The sequence below is a fragment of the Atractosteus spatula genome, chromosome 9, assembly GCF_055471065.1.
Source record: "Atractosteus spatula isolate fAtrSpa1 chromosome 9, fAtrSpa1.hap1, whole genome shotgun sequence".
In the NCBI taxonomy this organism is placed as follows: Eukaryota; Metazoa; Chordata; class Actinopteri; order Semionotiformes; family Lepisosteidae; genus Atractosteus; species Atractosteus spatula.
Window position 1 is genome coordinate 3022658 of NC_142714.1, and position 23437 is coordinate 3046094.

At 46.4% G+C, this 23437-nt stretch overlaps 1 protein-coding gene across 5 annotated transcripts in view; it reads right to left on the reverse strand.

The window, feature by feature from the left end:
* ston2 (stonin 2) overlaps nt 1-22518 on the reverse strand; it is a 28809-nt gene extending 6291 nt beyond the window's left edge. The window contains exons 1-5 of one of the 5 annotated variants that reach the window (XM_088925375.1): nt 21634-22518; nt 15921-16119; nt 15076-15255; nt 10259-10453; nt 932-2794 (exon numbers count right to left, since the gene is read on the reverse strand). In XM_088925375.1, the coding sequence (XP_088781501.1) occupies nt 932-2794; nt 10259-10453; nt 15076-15255; nt 15921-16017 (2335 nt within the window). In that variant the 5' untranslated portion in view covers nt 16018-16119; nt 21634-22518. Of the gene's footprint in view, nt 1-931; nt 2795-5050; nt 5171-10258; nt 10454-15075; nt 15256-15920; nt 16123-17263; nt 18138-21521 lie in introns of those variants that run through there. The other 4 variants (XM_088925373.1, XM_088925374.1, XM_088925376.1 and 1 more) reach the window with 4 other exon arrangements.
* Nucleotides 22519-23437: the final 919 nt, after the last annotated feature.

Here is a 23437-nt window from a genome sequence, read left to right on the forward strand (position 1 = left end):
GCGTACTTGCTCTATAAGGATGACGAATAAAGTTCCCCAGATGGTTGTAAATGGGAAAACCTAAATTTGTAAGAATTCATGCAAGAAACTAAACATGAAAGAAATCACTCATTTATCAAGCAAGGCCTCATAGGCACACAGGGCAGAATGTTAAATTCTTGCCTTCTGCACATTTAACACACATCTGACCCGCTGGTTATGTACTTAGATGGAGACGATAACTCCATGGTATTGACTCAGGACTGAATCATGCATTACTGGTAGTATGAAAAGCCATAGGCTGAGCTGTGTTTCACCCCACTGACTGAATAACATGGCCCAAGTGTTTCACTGCAGTGGCAGCAGTGGACAAAATAAGCTGAAACAGTTTGAGGAGAGAGCTGTGTCAGCATGCAAAAGCTGCAAAGGAACGTGTAAAAATTTATTCCGCGCTGAAAGGAAAAGAAAAGCAATGTTTTGGCTGTGGAGGCTTCTTCAGCTGTGATGGAGGGAGAAAAACTAGCAGATAAATTGGGCATAGGACAGCAAAAGACAGAGTAGTCATGAAAGGGCAGGGAGCAGGTGAGAGTGTCCAAACTCGGGGAGAACAGGAGGAGAGGTGTGAAGAGCCAAAATCTGCAAATGAATAGAGAGGATTTAGAAGGAGAGGAGTCTGTCGCTGAGAGAAGGGTGAAGGAGTTTCAGGATAATTTTGGTTTTGGCCAAAATAGGCTTTTGAGTTAGTCTAATATCCTGTGTAAAGCATGTTATAACCAGAAGTCCAGACTTCTTAGAAGAAGTAAGTGAGTTTCAAGTTTAGGTAACCCAGTTGCCTCGATGCCTTCCTAGAAAGACTTGGCTACAAATGAGTAAAAAAAAATAAAATCGCCAAGCACAGGGCTTTAAGAACCTGAGCTTGTGCAACCAATATGAAGTTATAGGCGATTCCTACCTGAATTTTTGTCCGGGAGTCTGTTTATTCTCCATACTACAGACTTGAAGGCGTGCTCATATTTGGCGGTCCCCAGAGTGACCCTCATCACTGGCTCTGATCCAGAAGAACTCATGGAACCAAAGCTGGCACTTTTATTAATCCTGGCTTTCAAGGACTTCTCTCCCATCACACTGTCTCTCCGGAAGTTTTTTGCCCAGGTCAAGGGGACAGGATAACGGATCATGACATTTTCACACGGGATCTGTGACAGGGGATCCCGATTGGATGAAAACCCTGATGACATCACTAGCCAGGACTGCACCTCCACCTCGGCCCCCTTGATGGTGGCTACAGTTCTCACGGTGAAGGGCAGCATTTTCTCAGCAAAGGCCGTCCTGAAACGCATCAGCTCAAACCTACACCCACTCGGGGGAGTAAAGAAAATCATCCTCGAGTTTGTAAATCCCTTCTCGTCTGCCGATTGATGAAACTGACAGTCTCGGAGCTTAATCCACCTGGTTGTGCTGTTCGGAATGATGTCGTGCCTGGACACAATTTCATTTCCTTTCACTTGGATATCGTTGAAGCCTATCTTGCACAACGGTGACCCAGAAATAAAGGCTAAAACGTGAACGTGGGTCACCACCAACTGCTGCAATATTCTGTTGTCCCCTTTGGACACAACTCCATGAAACTCGTCGCTGACGTCCACCAGTATCTCCTCCTCAGAATAAGATGTGTTGGAGCAAACCATGTCCATTTCCACTGGCAGCTGCATCAGCCTGTCCTGAACCACATACATGAAGCTCAGAAAGTCTTCATAATTTGTTGTTCCAAGCTTGATCAACTGTTCCTTTATAGGTGCATGAACTACAGCCACCTTTGGCTGGATTTTCCGTCTTTCCTTATAAACGACATGGTCGACACTAACGGTATGAACTCTACCATTCTCGTCGTAGTTCTGAAGCTTAGCTGCTGAAAGTTCATGGCTGCTGTCCAGCTGAAGCTCCTTAAAGGGCTTCTCCAGTCCCTTTTCATAGAAGAGCTGTAAGCACCCGGTTTCTGTCACCTTCACGAAAATGGGCCCCCAGTGCCGAGAGGACATGATGTTTTTCTTTTCAGGTATCCTCAACATCATTGGCCAGCCATCCCTGTGCTTCACGTAGGAAGGCAGGAAGGGGAGATCCTCCTCTTCCTCCTCATCTATGGGGTCATCAGGCAAGGTGGGACTGCCCAGCGGGTCTGGGTCTGCAATCCGCAGCTGCTTGAGATTTTCCAGGGCCTCGTTCTGAGGAGCGCTACTGAACACATCTTCACCGCTGGCATCAAAACCAGGCGTGAAGAGGAAGATGGATTCCCTGCTGGGGCCAGCGCTGTCGGTGAAGAAAGGGGAGCTGAATGAAAAAGAGTGAGAACTCTCCGGACGCGATCCATTACTCTGCGGTGCCTCACTTTTATCAAAATAAGCGCTGAAAGGGTTGATGGGAGACGGCTGAACATCGGCCAGATCGTCATCCAGGAAGGGGTTTTTCTTTCGGGATGGAGTGCTGCTACTGAACCGCGGGCTCTCCATGCTAAACCCGTGATTGGTCTTGGCCGGTGACACGCCCAGCAAACCTCCCTTCCCCTCCCTTTCCCCGTGTCGCTCCCCTTGGGCGACGACGTTGCTGTTGGCGTCCTGCGGCGGAAACTGGTCGAGACTGTTCGCTCTCAGAGACGACGTCCCAGGGCTTCCCAAGTCGCCTCCATCGTCGTCGAAGGTCACCCAGCTGCCAAAGCGAGCGGTTGTTGTCCCCGTTCGGCTGCTCGTTTGTTTGTGGGTGGGGCGCAAGCTGACGGCATCCATGGCTATATATTCATCTTCTTGACAGACAGAAGAGTCTGAGAAACACAGACAGAGACACAGACCGTTAGAAGGGCTGCCAGTGAGAGGAAGCAGTTCAGTCCCTGGAGCCTGTTTGGTTGCTGGCGGTTAACTGATCACAGGATCTCTAACACAACAGCTGTGTCTTGAAAGAGGCCAGGATATCGGAATCAAAAGCATGGCTGGGCAAGCTCGTTCCCCCCTCCCACCACATCTCAGTGCTTCTGACCCTAATAAATAAACAGACAGTCATGGGACATTCAACAGGTATTTCTGTTTGATAAAGAAACAAACAGGAAGAATAATCCTGCTGGGTGGGCTGTCTGATATCTCCCTGAAACACGGATACATCATCTAATGCTGCAGCACCACCGTCAGTTTCAAATTCCTTTGAGTTTTTTCGTTTTGTTGTACAGTATTAACGTACGTCCTCCTAAGGTTCCGCAGAAAGGCAAGAATGCATGATATTTAATATATTTAAAAATGTGTAGATATATTACTGACAAAGAACAATTCAGTATTATTAATGGCTATTTAACCTTTTCACAAATTAAATTACAGATGATGTACTTCTAAAATGATGTAATTACAAATGATAAAAAATAAGCATTCTAATCCTGTACATTTGATGTAGAAATTCTATTCTATTCCACATCGGGACAAATTAATACAAATACGCAAGACTAATCATTATTGTTTTGCACAAGATAATACTTTCAACCAATATATTCCAAAGCGCAGACCAGAAAACAAACAGAACAGATCCTGTGTGGCACTGCATTCTTCTGAGTGGTTTCTGGTCTGACTTTTGATTGGCTGTTCAGCCAGTTCTTTCAGCAGCTCCAGTGCTAGGACAGCATGACCTCTGACTCACACCTGCTTCGTGCTTCTACTGGGTTTGTGACGCTTTAAATGTTAATGAAAATACAGAAAACAAAATGTTGCTGTCGAGGCTCAGAGGCTTGGAAGAAACTGAAGAATGGCTCACTGGATTGTCAGTTCACTGTATTTTTAATTCTATTGCATAATACTGAGATACTTCCTCTCTTTCCACAGATACTCAGATACACAGATATTTTTGCCACATACGGCACAGGCGGCTGCTTAATCAGCTACACAAGAAACATGTCTGCATGTTGCTTCATGCCCCAGGATCATATCGACATGAAAGGCAATAACCCGGAAGTTTGAAGAGCTTCAGACACAAAGCCACCTAAAATGTAGAATTGATAAAACCGAACACAAACAGTGTCTGCTCTATCTAGCTTGTTTTTATCTTGAAATGGGTTCAAACTTGTTGCATCAATTCTGCTGCCTCCATGAACTCTCTGTGATGGCTGGGTGACAGGAGGGGGCTGGTTCTCACAAGGGTCCAGTTCAGTCAAGCCACAAACGCTCAATTTAAAGTCTTAACCCGTTGCTAAGCTCCTGCATTCCACAGCTCATTTAGACCTTGCTTGCCAAATGTTACAAAGCATTAACATAAAGCTATGCTTCATACCAAAAATGTTAAACAAGTCTCACAATTTAATTAGTGTCGAGCATTAAAAGCTATGTGAACAAAGATTTGCTCTGAACTGGTATGCAACCCATTGAGAAACTTTTTTGGTCTCTCGCAGGGACCACTTGTATTTCTGCAAGGACTGTTATTGTGTTTTTGTCCAACAGAGGCCCTGGTGCACTTTTTTTTGGGCACTTGGATGATCTCTCCAAAAATTAAAAATGCTGGGAAACTCGTGCTTTACATTAGCAAAAAAAAGTAACAAAAAAACACACACTGTCCTAAATCAAAAAGAAAACCCTCACAGAATAGAAAATGCATTGATTTCATTAATAAATGTACATTTCACAGCCTGGTAAAACTTAGGAAAAAAGACCTTTGTTGTCAGCAAAGGAATTAATGAATAACATTGATTAATTATATGGCTTAATTAGCTCTTGCAAAGAAGAGGATTCAGAAATACAGATAAGAAAGGGCATGACAGCTGCTCTGCGCTTCTTCGTTCTCTCTGCTCTGCTCTGATCCGCAGTCTACCCCAGACAAAGTCATGACATCCCGCGGGGTGGACTTCGGCCCCTGCTGCCAGGCACAGCCTCCGATGGAACCGGCACAGCCCTCGAGGAGAGCACAGATCACATTACAAGTTCCACAAGCCAGGGGAGCCCCTCAGGGACCTAAAGAGCTCGGTGTTCAAAATCAGGACAGTGTGCCACTCTAGGAACCACAGGCGCAGTGATTTTTCAGAGGAGCTGGAAGGAAAATGGAAACTTACCAGCAAGGAATGAGGCCCCAAGCCCGGCGGATTGTGGAGTCTGAGTGCCTAAGAAATAAGCCCCAGCTCCATGGTGCAGCAGTGTGTCATGTGATGAAGTAGGCACTGTGCACACTTGAGAGGAACTTGTGGCTGCTTGTCTGAGAGGGAAGGGCTGATCCTGCACTCTGCAGGTTAGCACACACGGCAGATCCGACACACCCAGGAACAGAGAGGGGGAGATGTGTGTGTGTCGGGTCGCGGAGCAGTCATAGACAATGAGCAGACAGTGCTGGGAGTGACTAAAGACACACAGAAAGAGACTTTCTGAGGAATGATTCAACTTCCTTGAGCTCGCCTTTACTTTCACTTTGAAGGTATAGTGCCTTCTCCATTGATGAGGACAAAATGAGCTGTGAATGCACACCTACACTGCATACACAGAGTACAGTGTATTGTTTCACAATAAGTTCACTCATATCAGTACAGTCACTGCAGCTGTCTTTCTGGAACATTACAATTACAAGTACAGTTTCAGCCAACTGTTGGGAAAAGGTTTATAAAGTGTTATTTCACCTTCTGTACTTCCAGCACTGTATCATGGTCAGCAATAGTCACAATTCACAAGGTGAAGTGGCCTCCTGTTATCACTCACAAATGAGTGGCTATTTCATGTATTTTTTTAAGATTAACGTATATTAGTAGGAACTTACTATACATCCAGGTCGAGAAGATAACTCTTTAATAAGCTGTTTTTATGTCAACTAATTTTACATGTTGAGGTGTTAATTAAATCTAAGTAGAACTGAAAAATATCGAGTGCATCTACTGATCATTCACTGTTTTGTAATGCTAAAGACAGTCAAAACTGAAGTACATAAAAAGCACAAACATGACAGGGCACTGTAACATGAGTAACATTTGATGGCTGAATTTATGGAAAACAGGCAGCAGAGAGTTCATCCTCTTGGCTGCCGAGACAACCTGCCTCAGATTACCGATGCCGAGAGAGAGTATCCACGATGTAGTGCAACCGAGTCAGCCTGTCAAGGCGAGCTTTAAGGACAGATGTACCGCAAAGTGGTGAGTCCACATTACACTGGGGGATTGTCTCTGCTGTGCAGAGGCCATGACAAAACCCCAAACTGCCTCTGAAGACACAGAACCAAATGCGAATGTGGTTAAGTAAGCTGTCGATACACACTCCTCACTGAATATTTTAAGAATGTGAATCAGCTGCAGTAGCAACAGTCAGCAGTATTAAAATCTAAAACATTATTTAGATGAACTGCAATTCCCTTACATCTTTTTTACCCTGGGGGATAGGCAACAACAGCATTCTTTCTCCATTTAACAGACTAAAAGTAATTTGAAAGATTGAATACGCTTCTTTTGTCTCACAGTACTCTGCCTTCTTTTGACAGCTGCTTTCAAAGAAGACTTTCCCTGTGCTGTAAAGCATCCCCCTTCTGAAACCTCACCAGCTTCGCGCCAGCTTGAATTTCTGTGGAGGAGCCCTTTGTTCAACAGGAGACATCAATCACAGAACAAGGTAGAGACAGGATCCTATTGTTCCGACAGGAAGGAGACCTTTCTTTCACCACTGGAGGAGTGGTAAGACACAAAAAGTACAGAAATAAAAATCCCTAGCGTGCCCATCAGGGTCTGCCGAATTTTATCCAGCTCTGACTGAAAGGCAACAAACCTCTTAACCTTCCTGTAAGACGATGTCTGTCTTCAAAGCTAACTGCTGAACATTCTGGACTGGAAACCGAACATTACAGCAACGACTTTCCAGGAAAACCAAGATTACTAAACCCCCCAGATCTACTGTCTTGACACACACTAAAGCAATATTATGACTTTCAACAAAGGCCTGTTCGAACCTGGGAAGAGTGTAGTCATTCATCCCGAAACAAGCTTTCACAGGAGCAGAATGTGAGCGCAGATGGGGATGGTACAGGGTGCCTGGGGCGTTAGGAGCCATGCAAAAGGTAATTTTCATTTGTTATGAAATACATATAATGCACCAGGTACATTCTAACAACCCATTTTCAATTAGTTTCTAGATTTTCACTTTACCTTTATGTCTGGATATTAAACCTTTGCTTGCTTGGTCTTAGCATTTGTTTTTTTTGTCGGCGTTTTAGACCACATAGTGTAACGCATTTTAAATACATTGCTGTGGTCAGACATTAGCAAGGAAACCAAAGGTATTAAAATGCTGACAAAGCACGGGTGTTGTTGTCAAGATGTCTTGCTACAACTTGTCCAGTCACCCTCGACCAGCTCTAGCTTACAAATCTAATCCCTGTCAGTGAAATGAGCCCCCACCTGTTTACTGCATTAGTTCTGCTTTCAGGTTTCAGACTGCAGACTCTGTTCCCCAACACAGCTGCAGCGTCCGTCAGAGGGCTGTGCTGCAGAGCTGGCCAGTCTGGGCTCTCACAGCCTTAAAGACTCTATTCTGTTTGTCAGTCCTCCCTCACAATTAGCACCGCATGAACGGCGCTGGAACATCTGAAGAGACAGATCTTTTCTCTGGAATAGCACAAACTCTGCCTTGGACTTCATTCGCCTTCCACAACTAAACATGCAGCAACTCTCTCAAAAAACACAGTGGCCATCTTTTGAATTTGTTACTATATTAAAAAAAATGTAACAAATGTAACTATATGTTTTAGGAGTAAATCAACAAGAAAGCCACTTCAGTAAATGATTGCCTTTAAGACTTTCCTGAAAAACAGATTAGTTTTAATAACAGTGTTTCAGAACCAGTGCAGGTTTATTTTTTTATTAAGAACAGACACTCCTCATTTAAACCCCACACTAGACATCAGCAATATTCCTGCTTTCACACTGCTGATGTAGTTAAAAAGATATTATGGAAGAGGACAGCATGCATAATATATTTATGTGACTTAAAACATAATCATTAGAATGTGAAAATAGTCCTTTTATGTGAAGAAATTACAGAGTACCCTTGGAAGCAGATAGCAGCTGAAGACCACAGAATGAGATAGTGTCTAATGGGTTTCAACAGGGGCAGCTCTCCAAGTTCTAACTACCTTGAACATTCCTTATCTGTGCCAAGGCTCCACTAAGCTACAGAGTTTTAGTCCAAACCAGAACGTACTATTTTCCAAGAGGCAATGGCAGTCTGAGTTTGTCTGAGTTTATTTTATTCAATTTCTATTGCATTATTATCTATGATTATGTAACCTTATTTTGTAACCCCCCAGTGAGCTCGTAGAAAAGACATTTCATTGCCAGCAACTACTGCTGTATGCTGTATTGTTGTGCATTTGATAAATAAACTCAGCCCATTATACAGACCACATACTGTAACAGACACACAGCAGCCCTGATCAGAAACAATCCATTGGCTGCAGAAAGAAAGCCTCCCCACACACAGCACCTGGAGAGAGCAAAACCATTGCACATGGTCCTGTCCTTGAGGAAGACACAGCAGGTTCGACTCGCCAATCAATCAAGGTCTATTTATGCTTTGTCCACGAGCTCGTTAAGAGAGTCCGCCCTAGACAAACTGACTGCAACCTGTGCATGACCCCAGCAGCGTTTCAGGGAAAATGAACTGTTGTTCACTAGATGTTCCGAATAAGATACGTGATAAAACGATGAATTCTAACTGCTGTCCAACACCTTCTGAATTCTGTTTTGAAAACATAGACAAAACAAAAGCTGTTTTACTGGCTGTACAAAATTCCCGTCCTTGTATGCAGGCAGTTTGAGTCAGCAGTACCGATCTTACGGCTTTTATTCCTACGCCTTACAGGGCAGAACCATCGGCCAGGAAACGAAAGGCCCTGAAATCTCCCAACAGAAGTGCAGCCCAGCAGCTAGAAGGGAAGTGAGACAGTCTGTTACAGTGTGACACACCGGTCACACGGCACGCAGCTCGGGCTCTGACAAGCTCTGCCCACCATGCCGTGACATGACAGATAGCTCAGCACACGCACACAGATCCCCAGGGAATGCCCTGCATGTGCACCTCAAAGCACACGTGTGTCCTGCAACTGCAGAATCAAGTGACGTGACCAGGGCCTGTTCCTGGCTTCACCACACAGACTTCATTCCCCACGCCTGAAAATCCTACCCGGGACAAATAACAGAGCCCCAGTTTTACAAGAATATTCCTTTTCCTATCACTAATCTGGAAAACCACTTCGCTCAATGCACACAAATCAGTTAAGACTGTCAAACTGCCTTACAACTAATCTCATCTCCATGGAACTGTCAGCGTCAAAACACGAGTGGTAATAAAGAAACTGAAGGATAAGTACTAACTGGTCGATTTTTTTGCTGGTATGAATTGTGAAGTAAATCTGCCGCGTCTGTATTTCCTGCTGGATCGATGAATTGTTTTCAAATTTTAGCTATTAAAGTGGGTAACATAGCAATACCGAAAAACACAAAATTAATGAAGGCGCACAAAAAGCTGCAGACTTCAGTATGAAACTTCAATTAGACTGAGGCAAGAGAGAGGTGAAAATGTGAGCACAGCCAGCTCGGTTTTCCCAGCCCTGTGACAACCCTGTCAATCCTGACTACCCCCCTACCACCCTCTTGTGTAAATACTGCATGTCACTTTATCTGGGCAGGGAGTGACTGACATCCCTCTGACTCACTGCGCAAAGTAAATTTGAAAGAGGCAGCACATATAGATAAGTTATGCTGAAGTTACTTGGGTCTAACAACCAGAAGTGCAGAATGGGTTTGTTCAGTCATGTCTTTCACACATCCTCTGGTTGCACAGTCTTGCCATCAGATGTGACGGTCCATCATCAAGGTAAGGAGCAAGTAATAATAATAATAATAATAATAATAATAATAATAAATTCCTTACAATTATATAGCGCTTTTCTGGACACTCCACTCAAAGCGCTTTACAGGTAATGGGGACTCCCCTCCACCACCACCAGTGTGCAGCCCCACCAGGTGGCAGTACACTCCCCACACACCAGCTCTCAGTGGGGAGTTAGGTCAGCAAACCGCAGGGTGAGTGCCCCCTACTGACCCAATTAACCCCTCTCCCGGCAGCAACCTGAGCTTTCCCAGGAGTCTCTCCTCCAGGTCCTGGCCAGGTTCACACTGCTGAGCTCCAGCGGGCTGCCAGCTGGGAGCTGCGGGGTGATCTGGATGCTGGCTATCTGGTGTGTCTTTTCCCATGACCCCCCACACGGCCTGGCGGAGTCCCGCTATACTTACTGGAGGAGTGGGCCCGGGACACGGCCCCGCTGTGGGCGTCCTCCAGGAGCGAGGACAGGTCAGCGCAGGAGGCCCCTGCGCTCGGACAGCCAGGCTCCTCGGAGCGCGTCGTCGGGCTGCTGTCAGAGGAGGAAGCAGCGCTCCAGAAACTGGCGGAGGAGCACGGGTTCCGGCTGGGCTCTGCCGCGGAGGAGCCTGGAAAACACCAGTTCGGCCTGTCAGCACGGCGCCCTCTTCCCGGGCAGAGACAGACGACACGAGGAGAGCTGGTGTCATTTCTTTTCGACCGAAGTGTGAAATCTCATGGATGACAGCGCTTGGGTAAAAACAATACACATCGGACTCGCTTAGGAGTCCTCACACTAAGGCAAACAAGTTTCATGCAGAACTATGTCACAGGCAGAGAGCTCTCCCCTTTGTGCTGCACACTAATGTAATGTGCCGTTTCCCATCATTCCCTCCAGCATTTGAAAGACGCCCCTTCGGGTCCCATGTTCCCAAGCGGCAGCAGGTTTAAAGCAGGCACATTCCAAGCAGAAGGCGCGGGTCCCGTTTAAAGAACGATTCTTCTTATACCCTCAACTATTCCGAAATGACTAGTCCCGTTGGTAAGTCCTGCAATGTTTATCTGAAATCTAAAAACCTAGACTATAATGAGGGGTCTCACCGTAACACACCAGAGTCGTCCTGGTTACAGCAGTCCTGTAAGGCCTGTACCGTGCAGAGGTTCCAGAAGGTAAGACCTTGGATTCAAATCTGTTTGCTTCCGGAACATCTCCTCCGGTTTCATACGTTAGCAGCAAAGAGGAAACTCCTGTGCTGCGAGAAGTGACAGAGCGCCTGTGGCAGCTGGCCCACACCCTCAGTGAGAGTGCGGCCTGCATTCATGGCGGACATCGTGCTGCACTCCAGCAGAGTTTACCATGCCCCTCAGTGTCATACAGAGAAGCTAAACCAAGCGACAACATGCATTCATGTCACATTTTCATTTTGTTTCGGCTGGTGTACCACCTGCTTCATTGCCTTTGGGACAGGCCTTCTCCTCGTCGTCGTTTCCTGTGTGACCGTCGCGGTTCCGCGCGGGCTCGTGCCCTCCGCCGCCCGTTTCGTCCCGCAGCACCTGGGGCGCGAACCCGGGTCTCCGGCGTAACACAACAAGGAACCAGCCGCATGAGCTAAAGGAGACCTCCCCCAGCCCAGGCAGCTGAGGTCCCTGCTACACGCAGGGAGGGTGATGACATCACCGCATCCGAACGAGCTCCGCTACACCTGCTCGTTTCTCCACTGGCACAAGGACCAGCAGAGAAGGCGTCACACCAAGCTGTGGGTGAAGGCTATGAAGGAAGGGAATGGGGCGAGCCGCCCTCTGCTCCACTGGATCAGTAACAACCCACATCTGTCGCTACAGGTGGTCATTGCAGGGACCCCTTCCATACACGCTCCACGCAGTCTGGGGAGCAGTGCTGAGACCCAGCCGCTCAGAGCTCACCACACAGGGGACGCACGACGCTTAGACTCATCCTGCGCACTGCGCACTGTGAACCTGAGTTGCATTGTAATGCACAACATACAACAAATGTGCCTTTTAATTCGAAATAAAAGTCCAGGAGGGTTAGTCATAGACCATGCTGTCCAGAGGTCTTTTCTTTTCCAGATTTATAAACGGGTCTCTACTGGCTTAACAGTAACATCATCACAGAGGAAGGCAATGCCAGCAGAACTCCCCTGTCCCCTCTGACCACACCGAAGGTGAGTGTAATGCGATGATGGGAAATGTCTATTTTTGGTATGAGAAATATCACATACTCCTGGCAATAACAGTATAGGCTTGTCACAAGGGAAAGTTCAATGATTTGGAACACATTTGTATGACTTCTGTGTCAATATCAGCCATTATATACATACTGTATGCACTGTTCTGTGAGCAGTGAGTGAAGTATCATCATAAACCTGGGGGGCTATTCACATGTTTAAAGTGCAACACTAAAATCATCCAATTTCATCCTCCAACCTCTCCTAGGATGACAACTTTAAACTAACACATACGTGTAGTAACTGCGACAGCACATTTTGCTGTGGAGCAAAAGGTGAAAATACCCATGTTAATGTACAATCTAGCAAAACAGACAAAAAATGGGTAAGCGAAACACGTCCGACCTCCATTCCAGTTCTGTCTTCACGGCAATGGCATGTGTATCGAATTTACAGTGCAATCCTAAGAATATATCATCTCGTCAGACTGAGCTGCTGTGCAAAGATCTGAGACATCATAAACACAATCAATATATGTGTGTTCTGAGCATGAATACCTGACTTCTCTACTACTGTATCAATTCAGACTTATTAATACAGCTTAGTCTGGGAAGGAAGAAGCCAAGCTTGTCACTTAGCATCTTTCACTCGCATTGATCAGATGTTCAAAAACCTGATCGCAACTCAAGGTACGCTTGACAATATAGTGCTGTAACAGTCAATCCATCACTTTTACCTGTCAGATTGGTTTGATTCATTATCAGCTGTTTGTTATTAACATCTTTGCATCCTCTCTTACCCTTAAAGCAAAAAGGCTTCTTTTTGTACAACAAAATACAGATTTTAGGAATAACTGTCAGAGACCACATTTCCAGTAGATCACAACAGGACTGTTAATGCATAAATAAGGAAGCAGAGTAGAACATCAAATCTCCTAAAACCTTCGCACAGCAGTGTATATGCAAACAGTAATATGTCTTATAGTGTTTTTGTTTTCTTCTCAATCCACTTTAATAGAACACAAAAAAGCATTTTTCCTCACATAATTAAATCAGGATTTAATGCATCTGTGTGCCATTCCACTTACTGCGCAATCTCCCAGTGCAAACACTAAACCAGCTCAGAGCTCATCAGCAAATTAAACAACACAGGTAATTTATTTAAATCACCATGACAACATCTTTTCTCCTTAACAATAGGTTTCTCACATCTTAAGCCACAGTAACCCTGCAGACTGCTCAGCACACTGCCTTTGGCAACCAGTCTTAAATGTCTTTTAGCAGAGTTTTTATATCGTCTTAACATTGAGGACTACATCATGCAGTAACCTAATACAGTAACACAAACTTCATGTTAATTACAATTGTGGAGACACCAAAGTACAAACATTCATTTCAGATACTTGTAATTCTCACACCTATTTACCAAATGCTGTTATCTGGTATTTCCCAGGGCGCAGAATACCAAATGGGAATGAACGATTTCATATCAAAGTTTGATAAAGGTGCAAAAGAAATATAATAAGTCACCAATCTCACTTCCATATAATATTTCAAGTCCAGTGTAGCTCATTTTCTCTAGAAATGTTTTGCTCAACCATTTTGTTAAATATTTTTAATATTTAGTCCTTGCAGATGCAAGACAGCATCACTAAAGAGATGTGATACTATAAATCGCAACCTGACGATTCCTCATCAAATATTAAGCCCCAGTGAACGATAACTCAAGTGACATACATGTATAGTTGCATAGCTGAAGGTTTCATTAGGGGCAGAGAGGAAATCCACAAACAAGAGATTACAGAGAAAAAACACCAGCCTCACTGCCCCTGGGTGCCTGTCTACTCTAATCTGGGTAAGTAACTTTAACACTGTCTTCTACCCCACATAACGTAGCCTATACTGTATTACAGGCCCTGTTTAAATCATTAGGTAATCTCATACGTTCAGTTATGCAAGACAGACGACTTCTGAGTGAAATTTATAGCACGGGAAACCGGTACAGCCTCAGGGTCAGAAACACTTCACATTTCAAAAACTAAAGTCCAAGTGCATTCCTGGCACACGTTTCGATTAAAACTCAGCATCAATTAGCTACTAGCAACTAAATAAATGGGCTAGATGTGCTGATGGCCTCCACTCATTTACCCACTTATGTAGACCCTTTCTTGTCTATGTTAGTTGGGATTTTTCCCAAGAGGAAACACTGTAATTGGGGTTTTGCTTTATCTGTGCATCTGTACCAGTAAAACCCAGAAGATCAGCTCGTGTGGCTGGAATCCTGTCTCTCTAATGGCGATGAGCTGCACTTTTCTATACAGTTCAAGAGCTCCTTGGGCTTCTTCTGCTTCCATTTACATGAAAATAGTTTCCCTGCGCTCACACAATGTGGAGGCTGCCAGCGGCCCAGCGCACAACCATGGGAAAGGGACTCGGCTTTGTTTCTACCTGCATTAAAATCCCCTGAGGCTGCAGAGAGCAGGACTGCCCTTCTCTCCTGCATTCCCGGGACGACTCAGCCCTGCTGCCTTTGGAACGAACAACAGCAGGGCAGAAAGCATTGAAAACAGTGCAGAACGAAATCTAATTATTCAGAGTAAAGAGTGGTGGTCTCTACAAAAACAAACAAATCTGGTTCACAGCTCTATACGTTACAGTTGTAACAAGTACGGTAAGTCTGTCACGTAGGAAATAAAGTTCTAAGATAACAGAGGAAAACACTCCAGTGGTATTAAAGTGCAAAAGAAGAAAGATTCACTTGTTTTGTTGGATGCTTTCACCGACCAAAGACAATTAAATATGTAAGTTGATGTTAAATGCATTCAATGAAATGAATGAATACCATTTTTAATCCATCCAATTAAAATCTGGACAATTCTGTATAAACCTCTCAGCTGTTTCATTAACAGTGATTTTATTCTGGGGGGAAAAGACGCAACAGAAATGAGAATATTTCATATCTCAAGAAGCACAATAAATGCCTCACTGTCACTCCTGGTTACTGTAAATGTTGCTGCACCTGCCTCTTGAGCTATTCCACTACCACAGTGCTTGGCCTTGTCGTACCTGGTACCTGTGGCTGCCAGGGCACCGGGCTGCTCCATGCCTTGTCCTCGAACTGGACCCATACATGCTTCTGCACAGCAGGGTCCGGCTGCCAGGCCACACCCCCTGTGGCCACGCCCGGGGCCGGGGTCTCCGGGAGGGCGGGGTCAGGAGCCAGCTGTGGCAGGACATGGTGACCATCTGAAGGAGATGTGGGTTTCTCATATTACACTCGAAAGCATGATCGGCAATGTAAAGGTCAGCATATATTCATGCAATTTTTAATATTAATGTTTAAAAGGATTGGACAGAACTATGACCTAATCTTTTAAACTACAAAAATAGTGGAAAACGTTTTTCAACAAAACATGTTCAGTCATTTTAAGAAAAACAGACTTCCAAGGTATTTTATAAATATAAGGCAAATAATATCTTTATATTACCTTATAGGGTAACATAAGGGAATTAACTCCCTAGGATCCTACGAATGCACTAACAGCAAAGATGTCACAAGTATCACCTGATCTGTCTGTAAAAAATAAGTACGAGGAGTTGAGGTTCCTGCACTAAAAGGCTGCACTTGACAAGGTACTGACTGGGACATAGGGAATTTCACATTTCAGTGGCGTAAACATGCACACTCAAGAGACCAAGCACATGCACTGTGCAAGGTAAATGAACACGGGAATCTGAAGAGTACTTGGCACACTGTTTTTAACCAACCAAAACATGCACTTTCTTAACTGCCTGCAACAGACACATCCAATTTAAAAACAGTTGGAAGACATACCGTACCATACTGTAGAGCACACTTGATTCTAGCACTTGTAGGCTTTAAATATCCAAAGTGACATCCGGACTGTTACCTCTCTTGAGTCCCCGAGCAGGCGGAGGCAGCTCATCGCTGAAGGAAACCCAGTCCGACCTCCGTGTGCCAGATCCTGTTCTTCCCACAGCTGTCATGGTGGGTTACAGCAGGGCATTGCTTCCGAGCCGGGCCCGCAGACGCCTCCTGGGCTCAGGCGTCTCCCCGCGGCAGAGAACACGCAGCGGTCACACGTGGAGCTGCTGGGATAGACGCAGGTCCCTTTAGAATGCAGTGGCAGAAACACTGGATTCCCCTCTCAAGTAAATAAACAGAACTCGGCGTTTTCAGCTTAACCTTTTTAAAATAAAACCCGTCTCATGCAGGATCAGCCAAACTGTTCGCCTCCAGAGACTGTAGTTCAGTCAGAATGAGACGTTGAGCTTTTAATTGCTGCCTTATCCTAAAATTAATCTCCAATCGTGCTCTTATTGAGAATTAATTTCTACAAATTCACTTCTGTTTGTGTGTTTCAGGGTCCTGGTTTCAATCTTAATCAATAACTGGTATGACAGAAGAACATCCAATTGAGTGATCTGGGAACTGAGGCAGACCACTGTTATACTGACACTGATCTCTGCAGTTTTAAACACTTTTTACCAAGAAAGTTCACCACACTTCAGTTTTCTGAGTGAGAAAATGGTTTTTACAGTAAGGAGGGGATCTTTCCCCAGTCACAGTTCTGCCCGTTCTGCAGCGATAGTAAAAACAAAATGATCACTTGGCAACCAGCGCCCACACTTTCTTCCCAATTACTGGTGAGCCAGGCACCCTCATTACAACCAATGTGATTCAGCCTCAGCACAAAATCACCCGCCTGCAAAAGCAATATGATACTATAATAAATAAAACTAATGAACAAAACCCATATACCACTGAGCAGGACATGAACATCCAGCGCAAACGAGTGTCGACAGGTTTGAGATTTTTTGTCCTTTGTAAAAGAGGGTGAGATACTGCAAGTGCGTGTCCTCTTGTTTCGCCTCTCGCCAAGTGAGCGAGAAGCCCAAGGACACTCTCCGCGCCCCCTCCTGCCAGAGAGGAAAGGGAGCTCTCTCCGAAGGGAACTGCTCCTTGACTTATTGTACCAGGGCGGTAAACAGCAGGTCTTCATTCTGCCTTTGTTTCCGAGACAGTAGTAAGTCGGACGCGGGCAGTGGTGCCGTGGAGAAGCCCCTGCTGTGCAGCAGGACATCGCGACTCTCTCCCGGCAAACAGCACGCAGCAGACACCCCCAGCAGCGCGGGCAGTGAGGACAACTGGCGAGAGCAGCAGGCCAGTAGAAAACAGAGTTAACACATCACGACTGCTGACCACGGACAACTTTCCAAAAATATTCCTCACCCTCTTTTGCGCTTGGTCCATTATTTACTCCAGCAGTTTCCTTCTGAATACTGCTTCACGGTTCCCTCACAAATAAGACAGCGCTGCTGGCCATCGACACAGGAATTCATTTGAACACCAAGCATCTCGAAGAAAAAAACATCTTTAGCAAACACCACACCCACAGCACGCAGCCGACTGCCTCCCATCTCTTACCAATATCCACGGCACCAACCGCAGCAAGATGAACTGCGGCTGTAACCGATCACACTTCTCTGCCTCACGCTTGTTCACACAACACTGCCACTGCAACACCTTTCGTTTAGCTCAGAAGGTCACAAAGAACCTAAAGCCTCTCATGGACGAAGCACCGCCATGAACTTTCTGGAGCAGAAACGAACAGTGCAGCAGCTGTGATACAGACCTGCTCGTGGGTCGGTCGAGCATGAAATCTGGCCTTTTCACAGGACGCTCGAAAGTTTTCTACATAGTGCTTCAAGAACACACCCTCCCCTGAGCCTGAGCTCTGTTTTGACCAGCTTCGCTGGGCTTTCAGGCTATTATCTGACACAATCCTGCAGTGTTTTTCAATTGGCAGGCTCTGGTGTGGTCAACACCCTGATGCGAGCTTGTGAAAGCCCGTTCCCAGTCCCGGGGGCTCTCACAGATGCTGCTTCTCTGGCTCCGGGTTGGGAACAAGCATGACATCACACAGCCTGCACTTTTATAGACTTCACCCTCTTTCCTGTTTCCCAGGCAAAGCTCAGCTTCACAGAAATAAATACACTTGACATTAACTCATTAACAAACGCAGGAAAAGAGTCCGAGAGAATCCGGGTATAAGATGTCACATTACTTTCACCAACACAGGAAATACAGATCTCAAATTATAACTCAGGTGAACTGATTTTAAACCATTAAAACAATATCTGATGTCTACGTACTGTCAAGAGGGAGACTGTGTGCTTTTTGTAAACACTCGGCCTTGTGCAGCAACAGCTCAGTGGCAATCTGTCTGTCACCATGCCCAGGCTGGAAAATCCCCAAACAGAAACTCGGCAGGGACCCCAAACAATGATCTACTGTGCAGGCCCCCCTTTAATTCATTTACTTGACATTTGTCTTCTTTCATGTACATTTAAATTCAAAGAAAGAAGATGCCAGGCTGAGACACTCTGCAAACTCTTCGATCAAACTGACACAGGAGCGCCGACACAGTCTTCTATTCCTGGACACAGAGTGTCCAAATATCATTCCCTCGGCTCTTCCACACTCCGTGCCAGATCCACCACAGGGAGCTGCTGGTCAGGACTGCAGAGTCATCGCCTCAGAATGACCTGGGAGAGATGTCAACTATGACCAGCTAAGTAAACAGTGACTTCAACATCGGCAATTAAGAGAAATGAGGACAAAGTGTATTCATAAAACTTTTACAATTGTGTTAAATAAAAATCTGTTTGTTTTTTTTCCTTGTAAGAGACCAACGCTATTCAGAATACTACTTTAAGAGCTATTAAAAGACTTCTAAATGTTTTTTCTTTTCTTTTAGGAGAGGGGGTGCATTGTAACTATGTTAGTGGTGCCATTAACACAACATAAAAGTTTTACGGACTCCACCCACTGCCGCCTGTCAGACCTGCTGGGTCTGACCTGCTCTGCTGTCCGAGGCAGTGAACGCCGGAACAGAAGAACGGGTACAGACGACAGAAGGCCAAGGCCGCTCGGCCCACACAGATCATGAAGCAGCGGGTAGCTGATTAGTCCAGGGATCTCAAGCAGCTGCTTCTTGAAAGAAGCCAGGCTAACGGCTTCAACAACATGGCTGGGGAGCATGTTCTAGACCCCCACCACCCTCTGTGTAAAGAACTGCCCCCCTGTTCTCAGTTTGAAACGCATGTCCGTGAGACATGAAGAGGAAGGAACAGCCGCCATGTGTCGGAGGTTTTATTACTGAGCTCCAGTCTGAACCATTTCCTAGTGTCCAGGCCACCGGGTATCCCAGTATTCCCAGTCATGAGCTCTGAGGCTCAGGGGCCAGTACCTTGTTAATTAAATGAATGGGAATTTTCAATGCCTAAAGTGTACAGTATTTCTTATCAACAGCACACTTGTGTGTGTCTGGCCCAGTAGGCAAGCTGCAGTATACGACCAGCAGTCTGAAAAGAAGACAAGACACATCAGGAAGCTTCATGGACTGGCTGTTTTAACACCATTCCACTGCCACTCCCAAAGTCCCGGTGTGTAAACGGACATTAGGACTTTCCCTCATTATCACCACATCAGACACCTTCTACAGACACCACGCAGGGCTTAAGCTCCAGTCAGTGGAAAACACTTCGGAAGAAGGTCTGTTACAGGCTGAAGTAGTTCAGGTGAGGCTGCAAAGGAACAAGTAAAGGTTTATTCCCTGCTGAAGAGAGAAGAGAGAAAACACAGCGTTTCGGCCGTGGAGCCTTCTTCGGGTGTAACCAGTTACAGGCTGGACAGGGCACACAAGCTCAAAGCTACTGCTCGACTAGCTGTGCCAACTACTCCTGACAAAGTAACCCACGTGCTGCATCTTCAAACACATGTTTTTTTAATGTCTAAAATGGAACAATTTCCACAGCCAATGTCAACAGAGTGCAAGTGCAGTCATCAATACTTCTGCAATCACATCACAGACTGACTCGGCGTGGGCTTCATCACGACATCCGGCGCGTTCTTACTGCTCGGCGCTGACTTGTCCCCACTGGAGGCCACATACTGTACATGTATATGGAAGGATAAGAATTGGGAACATTAGTTGAAAAGTAGAGGTTAATTACACGCTGGAAAGAAGGAAGCAGGATGACAAGACAACCTTCTGCACAGCTTTCTTGATCGTGTGGAATGCCTTTGCATTCTGGAGCACAGGCAGCAGTGTGAAGACGTGGTTGGGGCTCTGGACTCGTAACTGGAAGGTTGTGGGTTCAAACATGTGATGGAGCTGTCCTGCAGTACCCTTGAGCAAGGGGTGTGGCTCAGACTGCCCCACTCTGTGCGAGAGCTCAGGGAGACGGGCGTGACTGGTCGCTACTCGAGAAGGCCCGGCAGCCCCAATGAGGCGGGGTGCCGTTCGGGAAGCCAGTGGCCTGCCTGCAGCGTGAAACTTGCCTCCCCAGAGCGAGCTTGGAAAGGGAAACCCTGCTCCAGCGACAACAAAGCCCACCCAGCAAACACCTTCCGAATTAACCACAGCACACAAACCGGAGGACAAGAGGACAGCAGGTGGGCGTGCACCTGAAACCAAGAGCAGGAGGCCCCTGCCTACGCCAGTGGGCTGCTGGGCCCGGCACCCTGGCGCCCGCCAACACTCGGGTCAGTGAGCGGCTCACTAGCAATCCGACTAGAGGGGCCAGGGGCTCTCCTCTCCACTGCAGGCTTGACTTTGTATCTGAACTGCCATGTGTGAGGCCCATTCCCCCATCACTACTGTACAGTGCGCTGCTGCTGCAGACCTCGTGAAGTAGCCAGCGGGACAGGACGAGCTCAGCAGCGCAGGTCAGTGTCAGGCACAGCCCGTGTCTGTCTCAGTCCTGCATTTCGAACATCTGAGGGGCTTTCAGGGAACCGTCTCGCCGCCTTCCCTGGGAGCGTGAAGCTCAGATGCTGGAGACTACCTTCCCCACGAGATATCTGTGCGTCGGGCTGTGCGTGGGACAGGAACCGCCCAGCGACCCACTCGAAGAGCTCAAGACTCACAACGATCCGCGAGAAGAAGCCCTGCAGCGCAGAGGAAAAGGAAACCGCACGCAGTAACGCGAACTCCGGAGCTTGTATGGCTGAAGAAGACTATCCTGTAGATAACACGACAGGGAGCAAACATTTCTGCTACAACCCCTCACGCTTTCGCACTGCTGTTTCCTTTATGTTATGATGTACCGCACCTGACCGGCCAAAAAGCAACGCTGGACAGTCAACAGCGAGCGACAGACGCCGGATCTGGGTGCAGTTTAACAAGCTGTTCACCGTTCACCACCTGCGACACGACGCACAGCAGACTGCAGGAAGCCCACGGCACACAACACAACAAATACACCCGCTTTCATGCACAGCTCGGCTCGCGAAATGCATCACTCGTAACCTCGTTTATCAGAGTTTATAAAACAAAACGTTGTAGAATTCAAAACGGTTTCTCTTCTCTCGTCACTCACACGACAGCACTGTACGGCTGCGCGTAAACTGTAAATCGGGACTCTAGAGGCACATCAGAACAGCAGAAGTGATCTTATTTTAAGTTACCGCAGATATCCCTTACCACGCACGCCCACCGCGCCTCTGCCGTTCGCCGCTGCCAGCCCTCGATCACACTCTGGGCAACCTACACGACCGGCCGAGCAGGGGACTTGCTGGGATCACCCGCCACCTACGTTTGAGTAAAGTATTGCTGCAGCTCCAGTGCTACAGCATGAGAGCTCCCAGCGCACTGACTGGGACAGGCGCACCACACGCACGACAGCTCGGGGCTCCAGCCGCTCACCTCCTCGCGTCACGGAGCAGAACCACTTCACGAGGGTGTCGTGGGGGGGGTCTCGCTGCTCGGCCCCCGGCACACGAGCCCCACGGGGCAGCGCGGCGCGTGCGTGTGGGCAGGCACGAGGGCTGCGGGGCAGGGGTTGGTGTCGCGCGCCGTGGTTTCTGTGTTGCGGAAAAAAACTTTTGTCGTTTCGGAAGGAAGAAAAAAAAACAAAAAGCGCGCACTCTAAATAACGATCGCTTGCTTTATCCTAGAGATCCGTGGGGTCAAGGGACTGGTCCTGCCGGTTCAACAGCAGCTGAGCTGTTTGAGGTTACAGAACAGTCCTATCGTATGGTCGCCGAAAAGTTGGGTCCAGAAATCACTGTGTCGCGTTTGCAGCGCCATCTGTTGACATTTTAGGTTCTTTTCTTGCATGCATTCACTATGTGGGCAAGCAAAAATAACAAAATATTCACCTCGACACGAAATCAATTCTGTTCCTGTTTCACTCAATTTAAAGAATCGCTTGATCAAAAAAGTTTTTTTTGACGGAATGTACTCTACATTTTAACAAAAACCACAAATGCATCCTATTCCTTTACCAAATCTAAGAGACAAGTAGAAGGTTTTCAGTTTTCACACAGCGCTGGGCCGGATGTTCTGTAATATACGCGAGCAATGTGATACATTACCTGTTTTTTACTAGTTTCAGATCCTGCCATGCCGAGAGAATAAAAAACAATTTTAAACCAGTAGGTGGCAGAAGAGTTCTTATAACAAAGCAGCTTGCATTTGCTATCCGAAATAAAACCGCTGCGCTGCAGTTTCCTACCATGTTTAAAAATATCCTGTGCGGTTTTACATCATTATATACTTAATGAAAAGCGATCATTTACAAAGCTTGCTTTTGGGCTGGGTATGACATTTTTAGAGAAATAACTCACATGCATGGGTGGTATTTTATTAGCCAAAGAAAAAAGCTCTTGTCGTGACCTGAATTTGTGGTTGGTTTCAAGTTATTTTTTGGGGGTTTGAATTTGTTCGTTTCCAATCCTGGCAGAAACACTGCAAAGAGCCGATTCGACCGCCAGGTGGCGTCGCAGCGCGCTGCTGGGTCCAAGCGAGGCCCCGCATTCGCATCACGAGTCGCTGTGACTTGTTCGCTTGTCGGCCTCTGGCTCTTTGTATTTGTTTACAAAGAGGTTGCCGTGTTGCAGAACTGTGTTATTTTCTGTAAACCCTGAATTTGGTCTGCACGCTCCCTGCATTTAAAAACATACTGGGGAAAATATTTCCGAGGTGCGCGGTGATCAGAACAACCACAGCTGTAGTCCGATTCCCGGTTTATTTCGAAGAAAGCACGGGAAAGCGCCGGTGTTGCTCTCTTAGAGTGAAGGTGTCCTCTTTGGCGGAATCAGTTTTTAATGAAAAGTTTCAGTTCTGGCTCGTGTGCCTGCATGTGCTCAGCAGATGACAGAATTATCAAGTGTTTTTAGTGTTTTTGCTGTTGCTGGAGTCAGGGCTCGGTCTGACACGCTGCTTCTGCGACTGGCTACAGTTAGTAGTCTTTCAACGAGGCTTTTTCTTACTGAAGGGAAAAAAAGTTTTTGCGAGTTTTGAGGGAGGAAGGAGTGGAAATTATCCCCCAAATCCATTTAGAGGTAGGAAAATTGGAAATAAATTGTGCACCGAAGCACAAAGCTCGGAAAGTTGTC